The sequence below is a fragment of the Scaptodrosophila lebanonensis genome, unplaced genomic scaffold, assembly GCF_003285725.1.
Source record: "Scaptodrosophila lebanonensis strain 11010-0011.00,11010-0021.00 unplaced genomic scaffold, SlebRS2 tig00000072-arrow-pilon, whole genome shotgun sequence".
In the NCBI taxonomy this organism is placed as follows: Eukaryota; Metazoa; Arthropoda; class Insecta; order Diptera; family Drosophilidae; genus Scaptodrosophila; species Scaptodrosophila lebanonensis.
The window spans coordinates 6,525,068-6,541,642 of NW_022060558.1; the positions used below are offsets into that span (position 1 = coordinate 6,525,068).

The following is a 16,575-nucleotide window of genomic DNA, read 5'->3' on the forward strand; positions in this document are numbered from 1 at the left end:
GTGGACAAACTTGAACCACAACCATAGACAAAACATAGAGACAACTCGATATAAATTGTTGAACCTGAAAATGCATATAAGTTGATGTTTATATATTCGGCTGTTATTATATATGGCTTTAGATTTATTACTGTTATTTCATCTTTATTCCCGGTACAAGAGAAACAAAACGGATACACAATATTAGTTTTTTGCAAAGTGGTAAATAAGAGGTAAATGTTGGTAAATGTTGGATTGCAATACCCCTTATTTCTCAACATTTACAGATACAACAAAAAAGGAATGCTAAAGTCGAGCAGGCTCAACTCTTAAATACCCTGTACCACCCCACAAAACAAGAAATTAAATGAATTTAATTTATTAATTAATTTAATAGGGGGGAGTGGGGGTGTGGATCAGAAAAAAATGAACAAACTCGTCCTTTCTCGGGCTCAGGAGAATGTAGATACCAAGTTTGCTTATTCTAGCTCTTATACTTTCTGAGATCCTTGCGTTCATACAGACAGACGGACATGGCTATATCGACTCGGCTTGTCATCCTGATCAAGAATATATTCTTTGTGGGATCTGCCACGCCTCTTTCTGTGTGGTCCATGTACACTCGCACAAAACTAATATACCTTTTTACCCTTTGGGTACAGGGTATAAAAACTAAATTTCACACACATGTATATAAATACATACATACAAACACATATGTATATAAAAATACCGTAAAAAAAAAAATAGTAAAGCTAACTCTCGACTTATATTAAGCAAGCAGAATAGAATGGGATAATTGGTTGCCTGACCGTGTATGTGTATAATTAATAAATAATTATTTTCCATATAACACAGAGGTGGACGTTTTTTTGGTACAGGGAATTTCTATGTCGGCTTTGCTCTACTGTTAAATGTTTTCTGCATTTATTAAAATTGATTTGATATTCAGAGGCGAAGGATTATCTAGTATTCCATTCTTGTTTAACATGGCCAGTGCTAAAAGAAAAGTTTTGTGTAACTTCAATGGAAGTTTGAAATTGAATTTGTGATGCGCGGCTGCTTCAACGCCGGCCCAGTGATTCCTTAAACATATACATATGTATTTAAACAAGTGGAGAAGCTAAGGTCGGATATCCCGAATTTGAAATACTCTGTACATATGTATAGAATAATTACAGAAATTTTAAAAAATTGGAAATATTGAAGAAAAACAAGTAAAAAAGCTGAAATACTCTGTACATATGTATGTTTACAATAATTATAGAAAATAAAAAAAATTTAAGAAAATTAAAAAAAAAACAAGAGAGAATGCTGCAGTTTGGGGGGGTTGTACTGGAGAGAATTTGTTTCGCTAATAACTTTTCTTAGAATTGACCGAATTGAATAAAATTTTGAACAACAGTAGACAATTATATATAAATTATGTGTGCAAAGTTTGGGTAGCATTTGAAATGTGGACGCTATTGACGAAATTCTGCAGCGGGGGAAGGGGGGGAAATTAAAAAAAAAAAATAAACTCGTCCTTACTCGGACCTAGGAGAATCTGGATGCCAACTTTGGTTATTCTAGCTTTTATAGTTTCTGAGATCCTCGCGTTCATCCAGACGGACAGACGGACGGACAGACGGACGGACATGTCTAGATCGATTTCTCTCGTCATGCTGATCAAGAATATATATACTTTATGGGGTCGGAGATGCTTCCTTCTGTATGTTACATACTTTGCACAAACCTAATATACCCTTTTTACCCTACGGGTACAGGGTATAAAAACAAGTCAAAAAGCTAAAGTCGGGTGTCCCGACTTTGAAATACTCTGTACATATGTTTACAATAATTATAGAAAAAAATAAGAAAATTAAAAAAAAAAATGATCGATTTTACCTTTCTCGGTATTCGAACTCACGTAAAGGGTATATAATTGCACATATACAAAGCAATTGCGTCTATGTGGGTGTATGTATGTTTATGTGCGTCTATTTGTGTCTGTGTAAGCCTTTTCGCAGCCAACTAAACAGCAAAATCAACAACAGCCGTGGGCAGCGCTGCAGCAGCAAATATATTTATGGCTATAACTTCTTGTTAAATCGGTCTATCATAGTGAAACTTGACACACGGACACATAATAACCAACTGGTGGTATTTCCAAGAATTACGGGAGTTAGAGAAAATCGCATTTGCGGGGGAGAGGGAGGGAAATTCCAAAATATACATTTTCTGCGTATTCACACAAGGCATCTGGGACTAAAATTTGGTGTTCCTAGGTCTTATAGTCTCCGAGATATAGGCGATTATACGAATGGAAAATCGGGAAAACCCTCATAGGGGGGAAGTGGGGGGGGGGATCAAAAAAATAAAACAAACTCATATAGCGTACATATATAACGCATCTTTGTGCAAAATTTGGTGTCTCTATCTTTTATAGTCTCTGAGATCCAGGTGTTCATACCGACGGAAAGACGGACAGATAGACAGACAGGGCTTGATCGACTCGGCTTGTCACGCTGATCGAGAATATATATACTTTGTGGGGTCTGCCACGCCTCCTTCTGTGTGTTACATACATGCGCACAAAACTAGTATAGCCTTTCACCCTTTGGGTACAGGCTATAAAAAACAAACTTGACCCGCCTAAGGCTCAGGGATACCAAGTTGGGTAATTCTACCTCTAGTACCTTCTGAAATCCTTGCGCTCATACAGACGGACGGACGGACATGGCTATATCGACTCGGCTTGACACCCTGATCAATAATATATATACTTTGTGGGGTCTGCCACGCCTCCTTCTGCCTGTTACATTTTTCAGCTCGCGCAAACCTAATATACTCTTGTACATTTCATGTACAGAGTATAAAAATTAAAGTAAAAGTAAAAGATCAGCTGCCTTTTATTTGAGTTTTGTGGCAAACTGAACCGCAGATTTGCATTCCTCTTCATGGATAGTCTGCCAGCCCGTGCCTCGAGACGACCTTTGGGCAGGAAGCACGCAGCCTGTCTTAGTCACATGGCTTGTCAGTGAAATGCTCACGGCAACATCTGCCAGTGCGTGTGTCTGTGTCTGTCTGTATCTATGTGTGAACCTAGGCTCGAATTGCAAGGATGGCGCTCAACAAGTTTCTGCGATGCCTTGACACAAAACTGAGCAAAAGCCAGCAGCATGAGCGATTCCACGACCCAACCACGTGCAAGAGAGTCTAACCGACTGACTATTCATGATACATGTAGTTTAGGGCTTTATGCAAATTCGCAGAACATCATGCCTGTGGCATATGTGTATGCACCTGTCTCTGCCCACATGTACATGCCAAATAGATACGCATACATGCATACGAGTACATGAATATGAGTACAACAGAAAACACTTTTCGAAATGTAGGCGACCTCGACGCACAGTTTCAGCGCCAGGTTTGACAACGTTGCGGTTATAGAAGGGGGCCATCATTCGCTTTCATTTGCATTTAAAGTGCTGCCAGGTGGCCCGTAACAGTGAAGCGCCCAAAAGGCGTGGTGCACCGCACTACCGCCTCTACATGCAAATACTGCAAATATTTATTATACATGGTTTACTTTATTACACAATAGAAAATGTGTTGTCATTTTTCGATGAAAAGTTGTTGACTGAACGCCAACACAAAACATGTCCTACCTACTTATCTTAATAGCGGCTAACAGCATCTTCAAAGTGAAAGCAAACTTCATTCTTAACCTGAAGGCGTTTGCTCCAGCTTCCCGGACCATGATCATAGTCAGCAGATAAGCTCTTAGATAAATTATTTAAGCCCAAGTCCGTTATTAATTGCCGATTAAATATAACCAGATTTTTTCCCGATTTAAAATGAGAATTTTCAGTTATTAGTGATTTTCCATAGCTCCCGTGATTCTTAGAATTTTAAACTGAAATTGTAATTGCATTTCTAATGTGTCCTCGTGTTAAGTTTCAACATTATAGAATCTATAATATAGATCAATTACAATATAACTTGCTTTGCTGCCTCCAATACTTTGCACAGACTTTTGAGGCAGCTATCCTAAAAAGCATATAACTTTATTTTTTATGTAAAATGTTCATACCCTGTACCCAAATGGTAAAAGGGTATACTAGTTTTTGCGAATGTATGTAACACATGCATAAGAAGGAGGCGTGGCAGACCCCCCAAAATGTATATATTCTTGATCAGGGTAACAACCCGAGTCGATATGGACATGTCCGTCTGCATGAGCGCAAGTTACAAGAGTTGTAGATTTACCAAACTTGGTATACATTCTCATAAGTCCGAGAAAGGACGAGTTTGTGTTTTTTTATGATGTACCCCCCCATTTTCCCGCTATTTGTGATTTTCATTATAACTTCCGTAATTCTTGAAGTTTCGAAATTTGTTGATTACATCCAGTTAGCTTATGTGTCCGTATGCCATGATAACTCAATGTTGAAGGAAGTCATAGCCATAAATTCCATCGCTGCCAATGCTCTGCCTGCAGCTCTGCCCGCGGCTGTTGTTGTTGTGGCTGCTTTGGTCCTTTGCGCTGAATACATATGTACATACATATGGACAAGTATACAAACACGCATAGACACTATTCTGATGTAAATTTATGCTGTTAAAATTGTACACAAACACTTATTTATATATGCATGTGTAATTAATTAATTAAAATTTTGTAAATTAATTATAACCTGATTTTTTTGTGGGGTGGTACGGGGTATTTAAAAGTTTAGCTCACTCGACTTTAGCATTCCCTTCTTGGTTTAAACGTACAACAGAGACGGAATCAAAGTATCACAGTTTTGAGCTGAAGACATTAGCGTTAATTTATGTCGTACGGAGGTCTTAAATTTACCTGCGCGGGAAACGATTCAAAATAATCACAGATTGAAACTCATTAACCCTTACGTTGAACAAGGTGGATTTAAATCCTAGATGGACATTGTAACTGCAAAACTACGATTACGAGCTAGTTCTCAGGGCCGGGAGTAGAATGCAACATGTAGACGCGTTAAGCAGGTGCAAAAATACTTTGATGACAATCTTGTTATCTGCCGTTGCCATCTCTAGATCCTTTGGTTGGCCAGGACAAATGCAATTTGCTCCAATTTCAATGTGATTGGTAATGCCGTCACAATGACTACTATATAAAGCTAACTAGCTTGTTGTCGCAGCAGCATGAACGACAGCTACAAAAACTCTCAAAAAAAAAAACTGCTGGAAGCGAAATGGCGCACAGTCCCAAAACCAGGTCAAACAGGTGTCGCATAGCGCAAACTGTTCACTGTCTACTGTCCCATGTCCGCTTCTTTATGTATTTAATTTGTAAGTGCGCGAGCAAGTGTTTCGTGTTAATTAAATCAATATGAAGAACAATATGACATGGCAAGAAACTTAGTGGCGAAAGCAAAGCACACAAAGCACTCACAAAATGTCAAAATAAAAACAAGAGAGAACGCTACAGTCGAGCAAGCCCGACAGTGTAATACCCTGTACCCAGGGAAACTTCCGTCACTGAGTTATATGCGCCCATAGCAGCAGCAAAAAGAGGAAGAAGCAGAGCGAACTTGTTACAGTAGACAATTATATATAAATTATGTGTGCAAAGTTTGGTTTAGGTAGCATTTGAAATGTGGACGCTATTGACAAATAGATTCTGTAGCGGGAGAAGGGGGGGAAAATTCCAAAAAATAAAATAAACTCGTCCTTTCTCGGACCTAGGAGCATCTGGATGCCAACTTTGGTTATTCTAGCTTTTATAGTTTCTGAGATCCTTGCGTTCATCCAGACGGACAGACATGTCTAGATCGATTTCTTTCGTCATGTTGATTCAGAATATATATACTTTATGGGGTCGGAGATGCTTCCTTCTGCATATTACATACTTTGCACAAACCTAATATACCCTTTTGACCCTACGGAGACTGCTACTTACTATATTACAGATATTTATTGGGTATCGGTAGAATGAATTATATTTTATTCTATTACTGTGAATCGAGCAGAGTCCGATAAAAACTTTCTCGCAATGCTCTAGTAAAATAAAAAAACGTGGAAATGTTGCATCGTAGTTTTGATTCACAAAATACTCATAACTTTAAGTAGAATCTAAAATTAAAAGATGCATATGATTAATTTCTCAAGATAAGCTACAATATTACAGTTTCGGTCCAAATCTTCATTAAAAGCTGCTTCGCTGTATTTGGATCCTGTTTTGATTGTTCATGTATTTGATCTGCACGCCTTGCACGCTCAAATTAGGACACATACATTCTTAAGCTTCTTCTTATATCTAATTGCCATTCGATAACAGATAACAATTTATTAATTGATTAATTCAGTATGGAAAATGGATAATTCACAATGGTATTAATACTAGTTACAAGAATTGGCAGCTTGTTAGTGTTTAAATTCAAAATAATTAATTAAATGCGCTTAAGGCGGCAACAATTACTGTAGTGTGCTGCCACCATGTGTTAGTGCTTTCGCCACTACTAGGACTGCCGTCCATGGTAAATACAAGCGCGGTAAGCGCAGACCGGGAAAATGATGGGACTGGCAACGTGCACCCTATACACTGAACATGAGCCACGGGGAGTCGGTAAACAGCCTTACAGTCGAGCAGCCGGAACTGACACATTAAATTTTCATTTTGCCAAAAATCCTCAAAGTTCAAAACAAGTGCTAACGAATGCCGCAACAGTTTGGCTGAGAGGATGGAGGGCTTAGGAAAAACAAACGCGTTCAACAAGAGGGATTGAGAGTAGTTGGGGAGGTGGGCATTGTGTCGAACAGGCAAGTGTTGCGATTCGCTTCTGGCTTGAAAGGACACAAGCACACGACCAATGCCACTTTTACGCGATCACTATTACACTAACTAATATCCTTAAATATCGCTACTTTAGCTTAAGGATACTTATATGTAGGAAAAACTTGGTTTATCAAAATAGTGGAATCAAAAATAATCTGCAGTACCCTGTAATCACACTTTTCTCCTCCAGATTCTCCTAGGTCACATGTGTGTGAATATGTTTTTTTTTTTCAGTGCTCTACATAAATTGTGTGTGAAGCAAACAATTAAAATGCTTTTAAGCTGTCTACCCTTCAACTGTTGCGGCTTTTCAACTTTTATTTTTGAACCAATTTGCGCACAGCTTCAACAACTTCGGAACAATTTTCAATAAGTTCTTCAATTTTGTTTGTGTGTTTTACTTTTCACTTCAGTCAAGCTCTTAGCACCTCTCCCTTACCGGTGGCCATTTGTCAGACCTTTGACCAACTAAAAAGCTAAAAAAAAAAAAAAATATATGAGTGAGCGGGATGTTTTTGTAATGGTAGGCCATATTTTCGCGCTCCTCATAGATTGTTATCTTTTTCCTTTATATCTGAATATATACATTTGATCGCGTTTTCAGTCTTCCTGAACTGAACACGGCTAGTCGGCTAACTAAGGCACAACACGGCGTTTTAATTTGTACCATATAGTATACTTGTACTAGTTAACAACACGGTATTACTTTATGGGCAGTTTTCCTCTTAACACTGTAGCACATCATGTATAGTACTTATTATACCGAGCTAGTTTGATGATACTAAGTCTGTGCTAAAAACTGCTGATAAAACAAGAGGCAGAAGCTCACTTGAAAAACAATAGGCACTGAAGGGAAATGAAATAAGCATAAATAAATAAATAAAATAAGGAAGAATGCCAATAAAGCGAACAATACACATACTCGTACTTGTATAAAGCTGCTCGCATAAGTAGGAGAAAGAAATGCGATTTTTGTTTCGTATTTATTCTACTGTTTGGCATTTGAAAATGCCAAAATACAATAAATTTCACATTTCATTTAATTCAATTTCATTTACAATACAATGCCGAATCTGAAAAAGCTCTACAAAGCTCAAATATGTACAACACTACATATAAGTACACGCTCTCATACATATTTACTACGAACAATAGAGTGCCATTGCGGGTGCCGGCAATCGGCGTCGAAATTATTAGAGCAGGATTGGGCCATGGCAAGAGCATAGGAAGAGCATAACAAAACCAATACAAAACAATACCAACTAGCTCTGTGAAAAGACAACACATTTAATACAAGATGTGACAATTGAACTGAATAAACGAAATGAAGCTCATAAGCAGCAGCGTAGTGTCGTCGTTGGACACAAAGCTGGGCAGATGGCATCGACCGACTTTGCTTACAACCGGAGGAGTGTTAACAATGATTACAATTTAGTGTCCGTCACTGGCCTGCATATTTTGCACTGCCGATATTTTTTATGCGCACCATTCAAATTTTGTTGGCCTGCGCTGTTTTGTATGCTATACTTCTTTAGCTGCTCTCGTTTTGACAAGCCTCCGTTTGTTACCCCAGTCAAAGTTAAATATGCTTGGTGGATTCTGCTTTCCTAGAGAAAAAACGCTTTATCATCTTTCTTGTTCATCCATCCACGCCGGCTATTGGCCCGATGTTTATTCGCTGCCACCAGTACATTCATATATATGCATACATTCATTTATATTCATCCGTTTTCGCTATCGCCGCTGCACACAACTCAGAATGGCCCAATTTCTTTGCAGAAACTTTAAACTTATATTTTAAATGTATGCCAATATTAAGCGTTTCCGTTCGAAACTAAGATGGTTCATAGATGGCCCCTACTTGTGTTGTTAGATGGGAATACATAAATAAACACTTTTAAAAATAACAAGAACTGATATACTGAGATATCAGCAATAATTCTTACTTCCTATTGACTACCCGAATAGTAACAATACAGAACGCTACAGTCGACCAAGCCCGACAGTGAAATACCCTGTGCCCAGGTAAACTTCCGACACTATATATGCGCCTCTAGCTGAAGCAAGAGGAAGAAGAAGAGCGAACTTGATGCTGCAGTTTGTGGGCAGTTCTGTAGCGGGGGAAGGGAGGAAAATTAAAAAAAAATAAAATAAACTCGTCCTTTCTCGAACTTGGAGAATCTGAATACTAACTTTGGTTATTCTAGCTTTTATAGTTTCTGAGATCCTTGCGTTCATCCAGACAGACAGACGGACAGACGGACGGACATGTCTAGATCGATTTCTCTCGTCATGCTGATTCAGAATATATATACTTTATGGGGTCCGAGATGCTTCTTTCTGCATGTTACATACTTTGCACAAACCTAATATACCCTTTTTACCCTACGGGTACAGGGTATAAAATCAAATAGTTAATGCAAAGATAAACAAAAATTCGATTGTCAAAACCATTAAACTGTAGGGCAGTCAGTGAAGAACATTTGAAATAGGTCGCGAAATCTCAGGCTGCAGCTTTCAATATATAAATAATAAAATTTTAATAAATCAAGTTACTTTTATATTCTTAGTACATAGTTGTACATATCTGTAAAAGCATCTAGACCAATAATTCGTACAGGTGCAATGTAATATACATACCCGTAGAGGTATTCATGTAGAAAAAGGATTGTTCAGTTCCGCCTGACTTACGCTACGAAACTTGGTGTCACGCAATTGTTCCACATGAAGAGTTATCTCACCCATTTGTTCAAATATTATAAAGTTAGTTCATTTCACCTGATGTACTTGTAGTAGATCAATAAAAGGTCGAATAGACTCAAATGGGCTAAGTCATAGAATTGTATTAATCGTAACTGGAAATCGTGTTTTCCTGAGCCATTATGGGTACATTAAGTAACGACGAAATCTTGTTTTAGTGTTTCATAAGAACTCTATTATAGTACTTTAGAATTTTGTTGGCAGTCAATTTTGTCACGTTACCAATATGTCAACTCAAACTAATAAGTGATTATTGCGGAGAGTATTGAAGTGGTCTTTCATTTTAGTACTTTAATCTGTGTACCCAAAAGGGTCAAACATTTACTCGTACAAAAATTAAGCCTTTCAATATATTAATATAATAAGTATACTTAGTACATAAATAGTTATGAATATTTAGAAATAGTTATGAAATTCAAACAAGTCTCTGACTCTTTACTCATTTTTACATTGCAGTGACACTTCGATATCAACGCGCGTAGATATGCTAACGCCAGCTATTGAAGTCTACAAGCCGCCTCTCTGACACAAAGATGACACTGTGGAGAGCAATTTAGGGAATCCATCGACCAGTAGTGACTTCTAGCACCAGCTAATGACCACTGCAGATCTAACCACGGATAATCTATTTGTTCTTCCATCATAGTGTCAATCAAGGGCAACATACTAAAAAGTAAAGCAAACCTAAAGAAACCAGAGGGCATTGACGAGATCGGCCTAACAACTGACCACCAACTGGCCATGCATCCAAATACATACAGAGAGGAGAGCAGGAACACAGGCAACGCCACATGGACGTTGAAGCTTAACAACATAACTAAACCCAAACAACCGAAAACCACAATATAACATAATTGATCCAACTGAATAATTCCTAAGATTGATTAAATTTAGTTACTTTTTAGCGTAAATGATTTTTAAACGTAGCTGTGTGGCGGCAACTGGCAACAAAATAAAAGAATTTAGTCTAAGAGTAGGGTATTCAAAATAGCAATGCGGCCGGCGCATATTTTCATACTCGTATATAAAATCCATGAAAGAACCATAAAAATGGAATAGAAACTGTACTCGTTTGCATAAATACATATATATATATATATATATATAGTATATATAGTTTCGTAGTTGAGCTCGCCCTCACAAATTGAAACTTGCGTGTACTCGTATATTCGAAGAATGTGTAAAATTTGCAAAACCGTGCAAGCTACGAACATTTTTTGTACTGCTGAAATGATTAAGATGTGAATATAAGTAAACTTGAAAACATGAAACTACCAATATGTGTACAATTTTGCCTAAATAACAATAAGTTTGTAATGCATTAAGGGTTAATAAATGTGTTGGTTAGAACCAAAGCGAAAAATCATGCATAGACCATTTGATTTGAAACTTTGGTAAGCGGCTCGCACTTCACGCTTCAGTTTACAGTTTTAAAACCGCACGGATACACCAACCCATCCATCTATCCACACTTGCGATCAATTTCTTGCTGGATCGTTTTCTTAGCTGCAGAGATTTTGTTATAGAAAACATTTTGTGCTTTTTGCTTCGGCCGTGTCGAGCAGCTTATGCCCTTCACAAGAATTATTACTAAGCTGATCAAGGCAGTATTTGGCTTTGGCAGCAAAGTAGTAAATACATTTAATTGGAATATATGTACATAGGAATAGAAATGCATGAAATATCGCAGGAAAGTAGGAGTCAAGCTTCAACGATTAGTAATTAGCTTCAGAGGCGACCTTTGAACTATTCAAATGAACTTCAAGGATATGACTCATTGTCTTGTTTAGCCTTGTGAATGACATAAATATAAAGTATGTTAAATATGTTAAGCAAAATTACGAATTAAATTTTTATGACTGTGATCATTTTGTAATAAAACAAAAATTATTAAAGAATTGGAAATGTTTAAAATTGATGGCAAAAAAGCACTTTCTTATTTAGTCGTCATAAAGATTAGTCATCAAGCGATTCACCAACGTACGAGTATGTGCATTTTAATTATTTTCATCAAATAGATCGATGCTCCATAAGCATGGCATTCCACTTGTTTTGGTACAGCTGAATGCATTAAAATCATTCTTTTGAATGCACTTGGAATGAAATACCTAAATTGAATCATTCTCGATATGTTTTATTTTCGATTAGATACAAGGGCGTGTTCGAAACAGCTACCTGAATGAGAGACGCGTTGGCAATACCACAAACACACGATTGTGCTTGACAATATAATTTCTATAAAATAGGACACCCTCTGTATTAGCAATGCGCATAGCAATTTTGAATTAATTTCCATTGGGGTTGCTTCAATTTTCAATTTATTCATAGAATTTCATGAACCATTTGTTTGTAGTACTCGTAGCCACCCGTTGAAGTGCTTGGCTTCATCTGTTATTTATATAACCATTGAGCTTGAGACAAGGATGCATTCTCATAAACATATACCCGTACTATATATACGCGTACTACACAAACACTAGGTCATACAGATATATATTAATAATGATATTAAATGTTAACATTAAAATGTATAAACTGCACAGCCGGGCAGAAATTGTTGGAATTAGGCTTATACTATACATACATACAAGTACATACATAGTTGTTAGATTTTTATATTAATGTAGATCAGCCCGAACTCCACACTAATGTGGAATTTGAATGGAAATAGAAGCAAAGTAATGAATAAACAAGTTTATAAATAGATAAATAAATAAATGAATTATCAAATGGTTCATAGTTAAGAGAATAAAAACCTACAAGTAAAAGAAACAAGAAATAGGAAAAAAATGCTGTACATAAGTTGAACATAACATAAGAAATACTCTATAATTTTGATAGTTAAGCTAATTTTAATACAATTTTTTAAGTAAAATTGCTACCAGAAATCGAACAAAGGAAAGGGGAAAGAACTAAAGTGAAAATCACGGCCTCTTTAAATAAATACATTAATCCAAAAGATACATAATTTCCATATACACAAAATTGTTGTTGACCATGCTTGTTAATTTATTTCGTTGTTATCCAATAACATTCAAATCTGTTATAACAAATTAAAATTTGCACATTTTTATACATCAAAGAAATCGGATTCGATACTTTGATCAAAAATTTCATGCGTTTAGTTTTATAATCAATTGAAAACAAAATAACAAAAGAAATCGGGGAAATATTAAAATGTTAAATATGGAATTCAACACGCAAAGAACAATGAAATTTATTTATTTATAATGATGAGAGAAATAATCGAAATAATAGAACTAGGCGTATTATGAATAATAATAAAGGAGAAACATTATTGAATGAAATAAACGAGCTTTGTTTCACTGAAACTGAAGAAATGGTAATTGATAAATGGCGGACAGAAACCAATTAGCAATAATAATAAAATACATTATGTGAAAACACTCGGGAGGTAGTTGATTTACAAACGTTCCTTAATTACAAAGTTGAGCCAAAAAATAAAGCTATATTTGAAGAAGGTCGACTTGGTTCAAACCGTCTGTCGACATTTTCCGTGATCTGCACAAGTTATAACACCTGGCTGCCCGGGACTTCCCAGATACCAAATCGTTGATATGAAACAGATTTTAGAGCAACTTAATTTAGTAATAGAATTTACGGAGCCATTTAATTTTTTTTTTTTTTAGCTTTAGATTTATTTATTTTCAATTTATTGATTTTAAAGTCTCGAGTGCCTGTTTTTATAGTTTACGAGTGCATTCCAGTTGGATTCGGTTATAACACTCGTGTGTATTTGAAGTTTGAGTTCTCGTATAGAAGGGCTTTTACAAGTATATGTGTTCATGCTGCTGATAATCCAGATCGAGTTTTATTGTGTTTTATTGTGGTATTTGGATTCAACAAACGTGGGTCAAGGTCGGGGCACCTAGTGATTAACAACTAACGGAGTCCGAATTATGGGAAGATTATGGAAGATCGGCCCAGTTACTTACTATCACAGGTAGGCGGCAGATTTAAGCAGATTTCTTTTCAAGCAGCTATAAATGTATCAGTAGAACAATTATATTAAAGCCATCTTTCAGTGAATTGAACATTTGTTTTTCTACAGTATACTAGTTTATATTAAAATTAATGTTAATGTCTGTCCTTTTTAAGCTTTTAAGTTATTGTTCCGGTCATTATGAAACTTTAACAGTATCGCGTAAATAACAGTGATTTGAAAATTGAACGCTGAATCCGTCAAAGTCAGGTACGAGTATAGCTAGTTTGGCAGTACAAGTACATAATACGGACACGGTTTCTTCCCAATGAGAGGCAACCTACGTAACTGTCACAATTTCCACAAACTGCAAATAAAAGTCAATTACAGCTCCTCCAATGCCTGCGCCGACTCAGTCTAGTCTGCTCTTTGCGATTATCGAAAAGAAAAAAGCAACAACAGCACAATACAAGAGAACAGCAACAACAAGGCCATTAACGGCACATACAATGAAGTAAATTACTCAAATCCTATGAATTTTCCATGCGCAACAAAATGGCACACACTTAAATTTATACGCAACCGTGGCTAAAGCAACAAAGGCAGCAACAACAAACACAAGACACAAAAACAGCAGCTCCAACAACGTAAATACGTTTACAAGTGCAGAACAAAAAGCAAAATTATCTTAAACCGCCGAGCCGTTCGCTATTACGGGTCGTTGGGTTTTCCGTGGGTGAAAAGGTAAAGCAAGTCACTAACATCAATAGACACAACAAAAGCAACAGCAACAACGGCAGCATAAAAACAGAAACCACGACTGAGACTAACCGCAGTGGCCGCGACAGGGCGCGGGTTTGTTCAGCGACTTCCGAATCAAATGAAGTGAAATAAAATCAAAGGCTTCTATCCATCGACAGGGACGGCCGTGGGCGTCAGCGTTGACGTCAGAAAGCAAAGCACCACACCTTCGCCGCTTCGAAGTCAGCGACGCAATGGCGGATCAGCCATGTTTACCGTTGATGTGCATGGATGCAGCTAAAAGCTGTTTGACGCATTCAATGAAAATCCAATTCCAGCCAAACCATGTCTTTTTATCCGTAGTAAAGTCCTTATCAGCATAAGTGTTCCCGATTCTGATATAATGCTCGCTTAAAGTCAAAACTTACAGCAAACAGGGTTTGAATAGCTATGACTACCAGGATCTTAAGCTATTACAGGATGATTTATATGAATAAAAGAAATGTACTTAAACAATTTGTTATGTAGTTATGTATATGATGCATAACTTAAAGAGTAAGATTTAAATTCTATCATACGTTTGAGCTTTTTGGAAGTGTGGCTGGATCAGTATTTGCAAATGTAAATTTTGTTAAAACCGAGGTAGAAGGACATGTACATATGTTACATGGCGACGGAAGGGACATTGGTTAATATGTTGCTTGTCTACATATGTAGTGGAGATGAGTAATAGCTATGTGACCTAGGCGAATTCTAACAAATTTAGTTTGGGTCTACTGAGTTGGCCTTGAGTAATATTTCTAAAGAACTCATTTTACTATATTGCATTTGGGTTGAGATTTTTGAACCAACTGGAAGTGAATTTGGATCGTTCGAATTGGTTTTTGGCTAAAATAATTTTGAGGAAACGCTTAATGTCAGAGAAGAAGCCCATATATTTTCTACTGAAATACACACTTGCCACATGAGAGATAATTTTCCCACTTCGATTGAGTAAGAACAAGCGAGACACACAAAGAAAGACAGGCCCCATAAGGTGAATACCAGTATACTTCTGATTTGTAGACTGGTAAAAATAGCCATAACTGTATATCCGACTATTGCATAAATTTGCATTCAACTTTAACATTTTATCCCTTCTAAAATTGTATACTAGCTTGAATGCATAATAAATGCATACATACGAATTCTCCCTTCGATCACTTCATTGAAACTACTAGCTGCTGTGTGCTTGGGGACGCCAATTCTTTACATGAAGTCCTCCATACATTATTCATATACATATATGTAAATATAGAACTATGTATGTGTTTTTGGAGATTGGTCCAAATATACATTGGTTATTCAATTTGGTGCCAAAAATTTAATAATCAGCAAGTTATTCAAAGAAAAAGTCTATCCTTCTATATATGACTAGCAGGTATTGCCCGTCTTAACCCGGCTCAATATGCTTCCAATTGTATTTATTTTGTATGTGCATAACCTACCCATATGTTTTCACCTTAAAGGTTACCAGTAGGAAGGCATTTTCTGTTCTTGACAAAAAATTGTTCAGTAGTCCGTTACATTTTTGTTCTTGACAAACTATTTCGTTAAACGAACATGACCACTATAACTAATATTTTTTAAAGCTCGTTTTCCCCCCGTTGGAGCTAGAATTTTCCAAAAGCCTTTCTTAGTGTGCTCCTACACTATGATGGATACTATGAAACGATACTTGAGTCCAAATTTAAATTCACATTTGAGTCTTTTCGTGCCATATTGAGTCAATACGGCCACGCACAAACTCGGAATATGAAACACGGCACTCGTGTCAATGCCGTGCAGCGATGAGCCACGATCAAAAAGCACTGGCACCGATACCATCAAAATATCGAAGTTTGAATGCAATAAGCAGAATATTTAAATAATGAAATCGAATTATTTATTGAGATCAATAAGAACAAATCATATGCATGCATACATACATCTGCCCGCAATGCGAAGCAGAATATGCGTAGCTCCGTTATTCGAGTATGCAGTTTCTTTGTATTCTTTAATTGATTTTAGAAACTAAGTTTTAAGTCGATCGGTTGAAAAATGCGGATTTTTCAAACAAACTTTGGAGCTACTTTTCCCCACTTTGGAGCTCGAATTTTCCAAAATCCCTTCTTAGTGCTCATCTACACCATGATAGGATACTTGAGCCCAAATTTCAGCATCCTAGCTTTTACCGTGTGGGCTGTGGGCTGTTGACGCGGTTTGCTTTTGTGCCCCAACATTTTTTTTACAGGAAAACTCCCATATTTTAGGCCCAAAAAAAAATATCAAAAAACCAAGTATACAGTTTTTCTTGGAATTGTTCTGAGAGTAT

At 36.8% G+C, this 16,575-nt stretch overlaps 1 protein-coding gene across 1 annotated transcript in view; it reads left to right on the forward strand.

The window, feature by feature from the left end:
• LOC115625485 (protein tipE) overlaps positions 1–10,529 on the forward strand; it is a 54,099-nt gene extending 43,570 nt beyond the window's left edge. The window contains exon 2 of the mRNA XM_030520534.1: positions 9,995–10,529. Coding sequence (XP_030376394.1) covers positions 9,995–10,064 — 70 coding nt within the window. The 3' untranslated portion in view covers positions 10,065–10,529. The remainder of the gene's footprint in view (positions 1–9,994) is intronic.
• Positions 10,530–16,575: the final 6,046 nt, after the last annotated feature.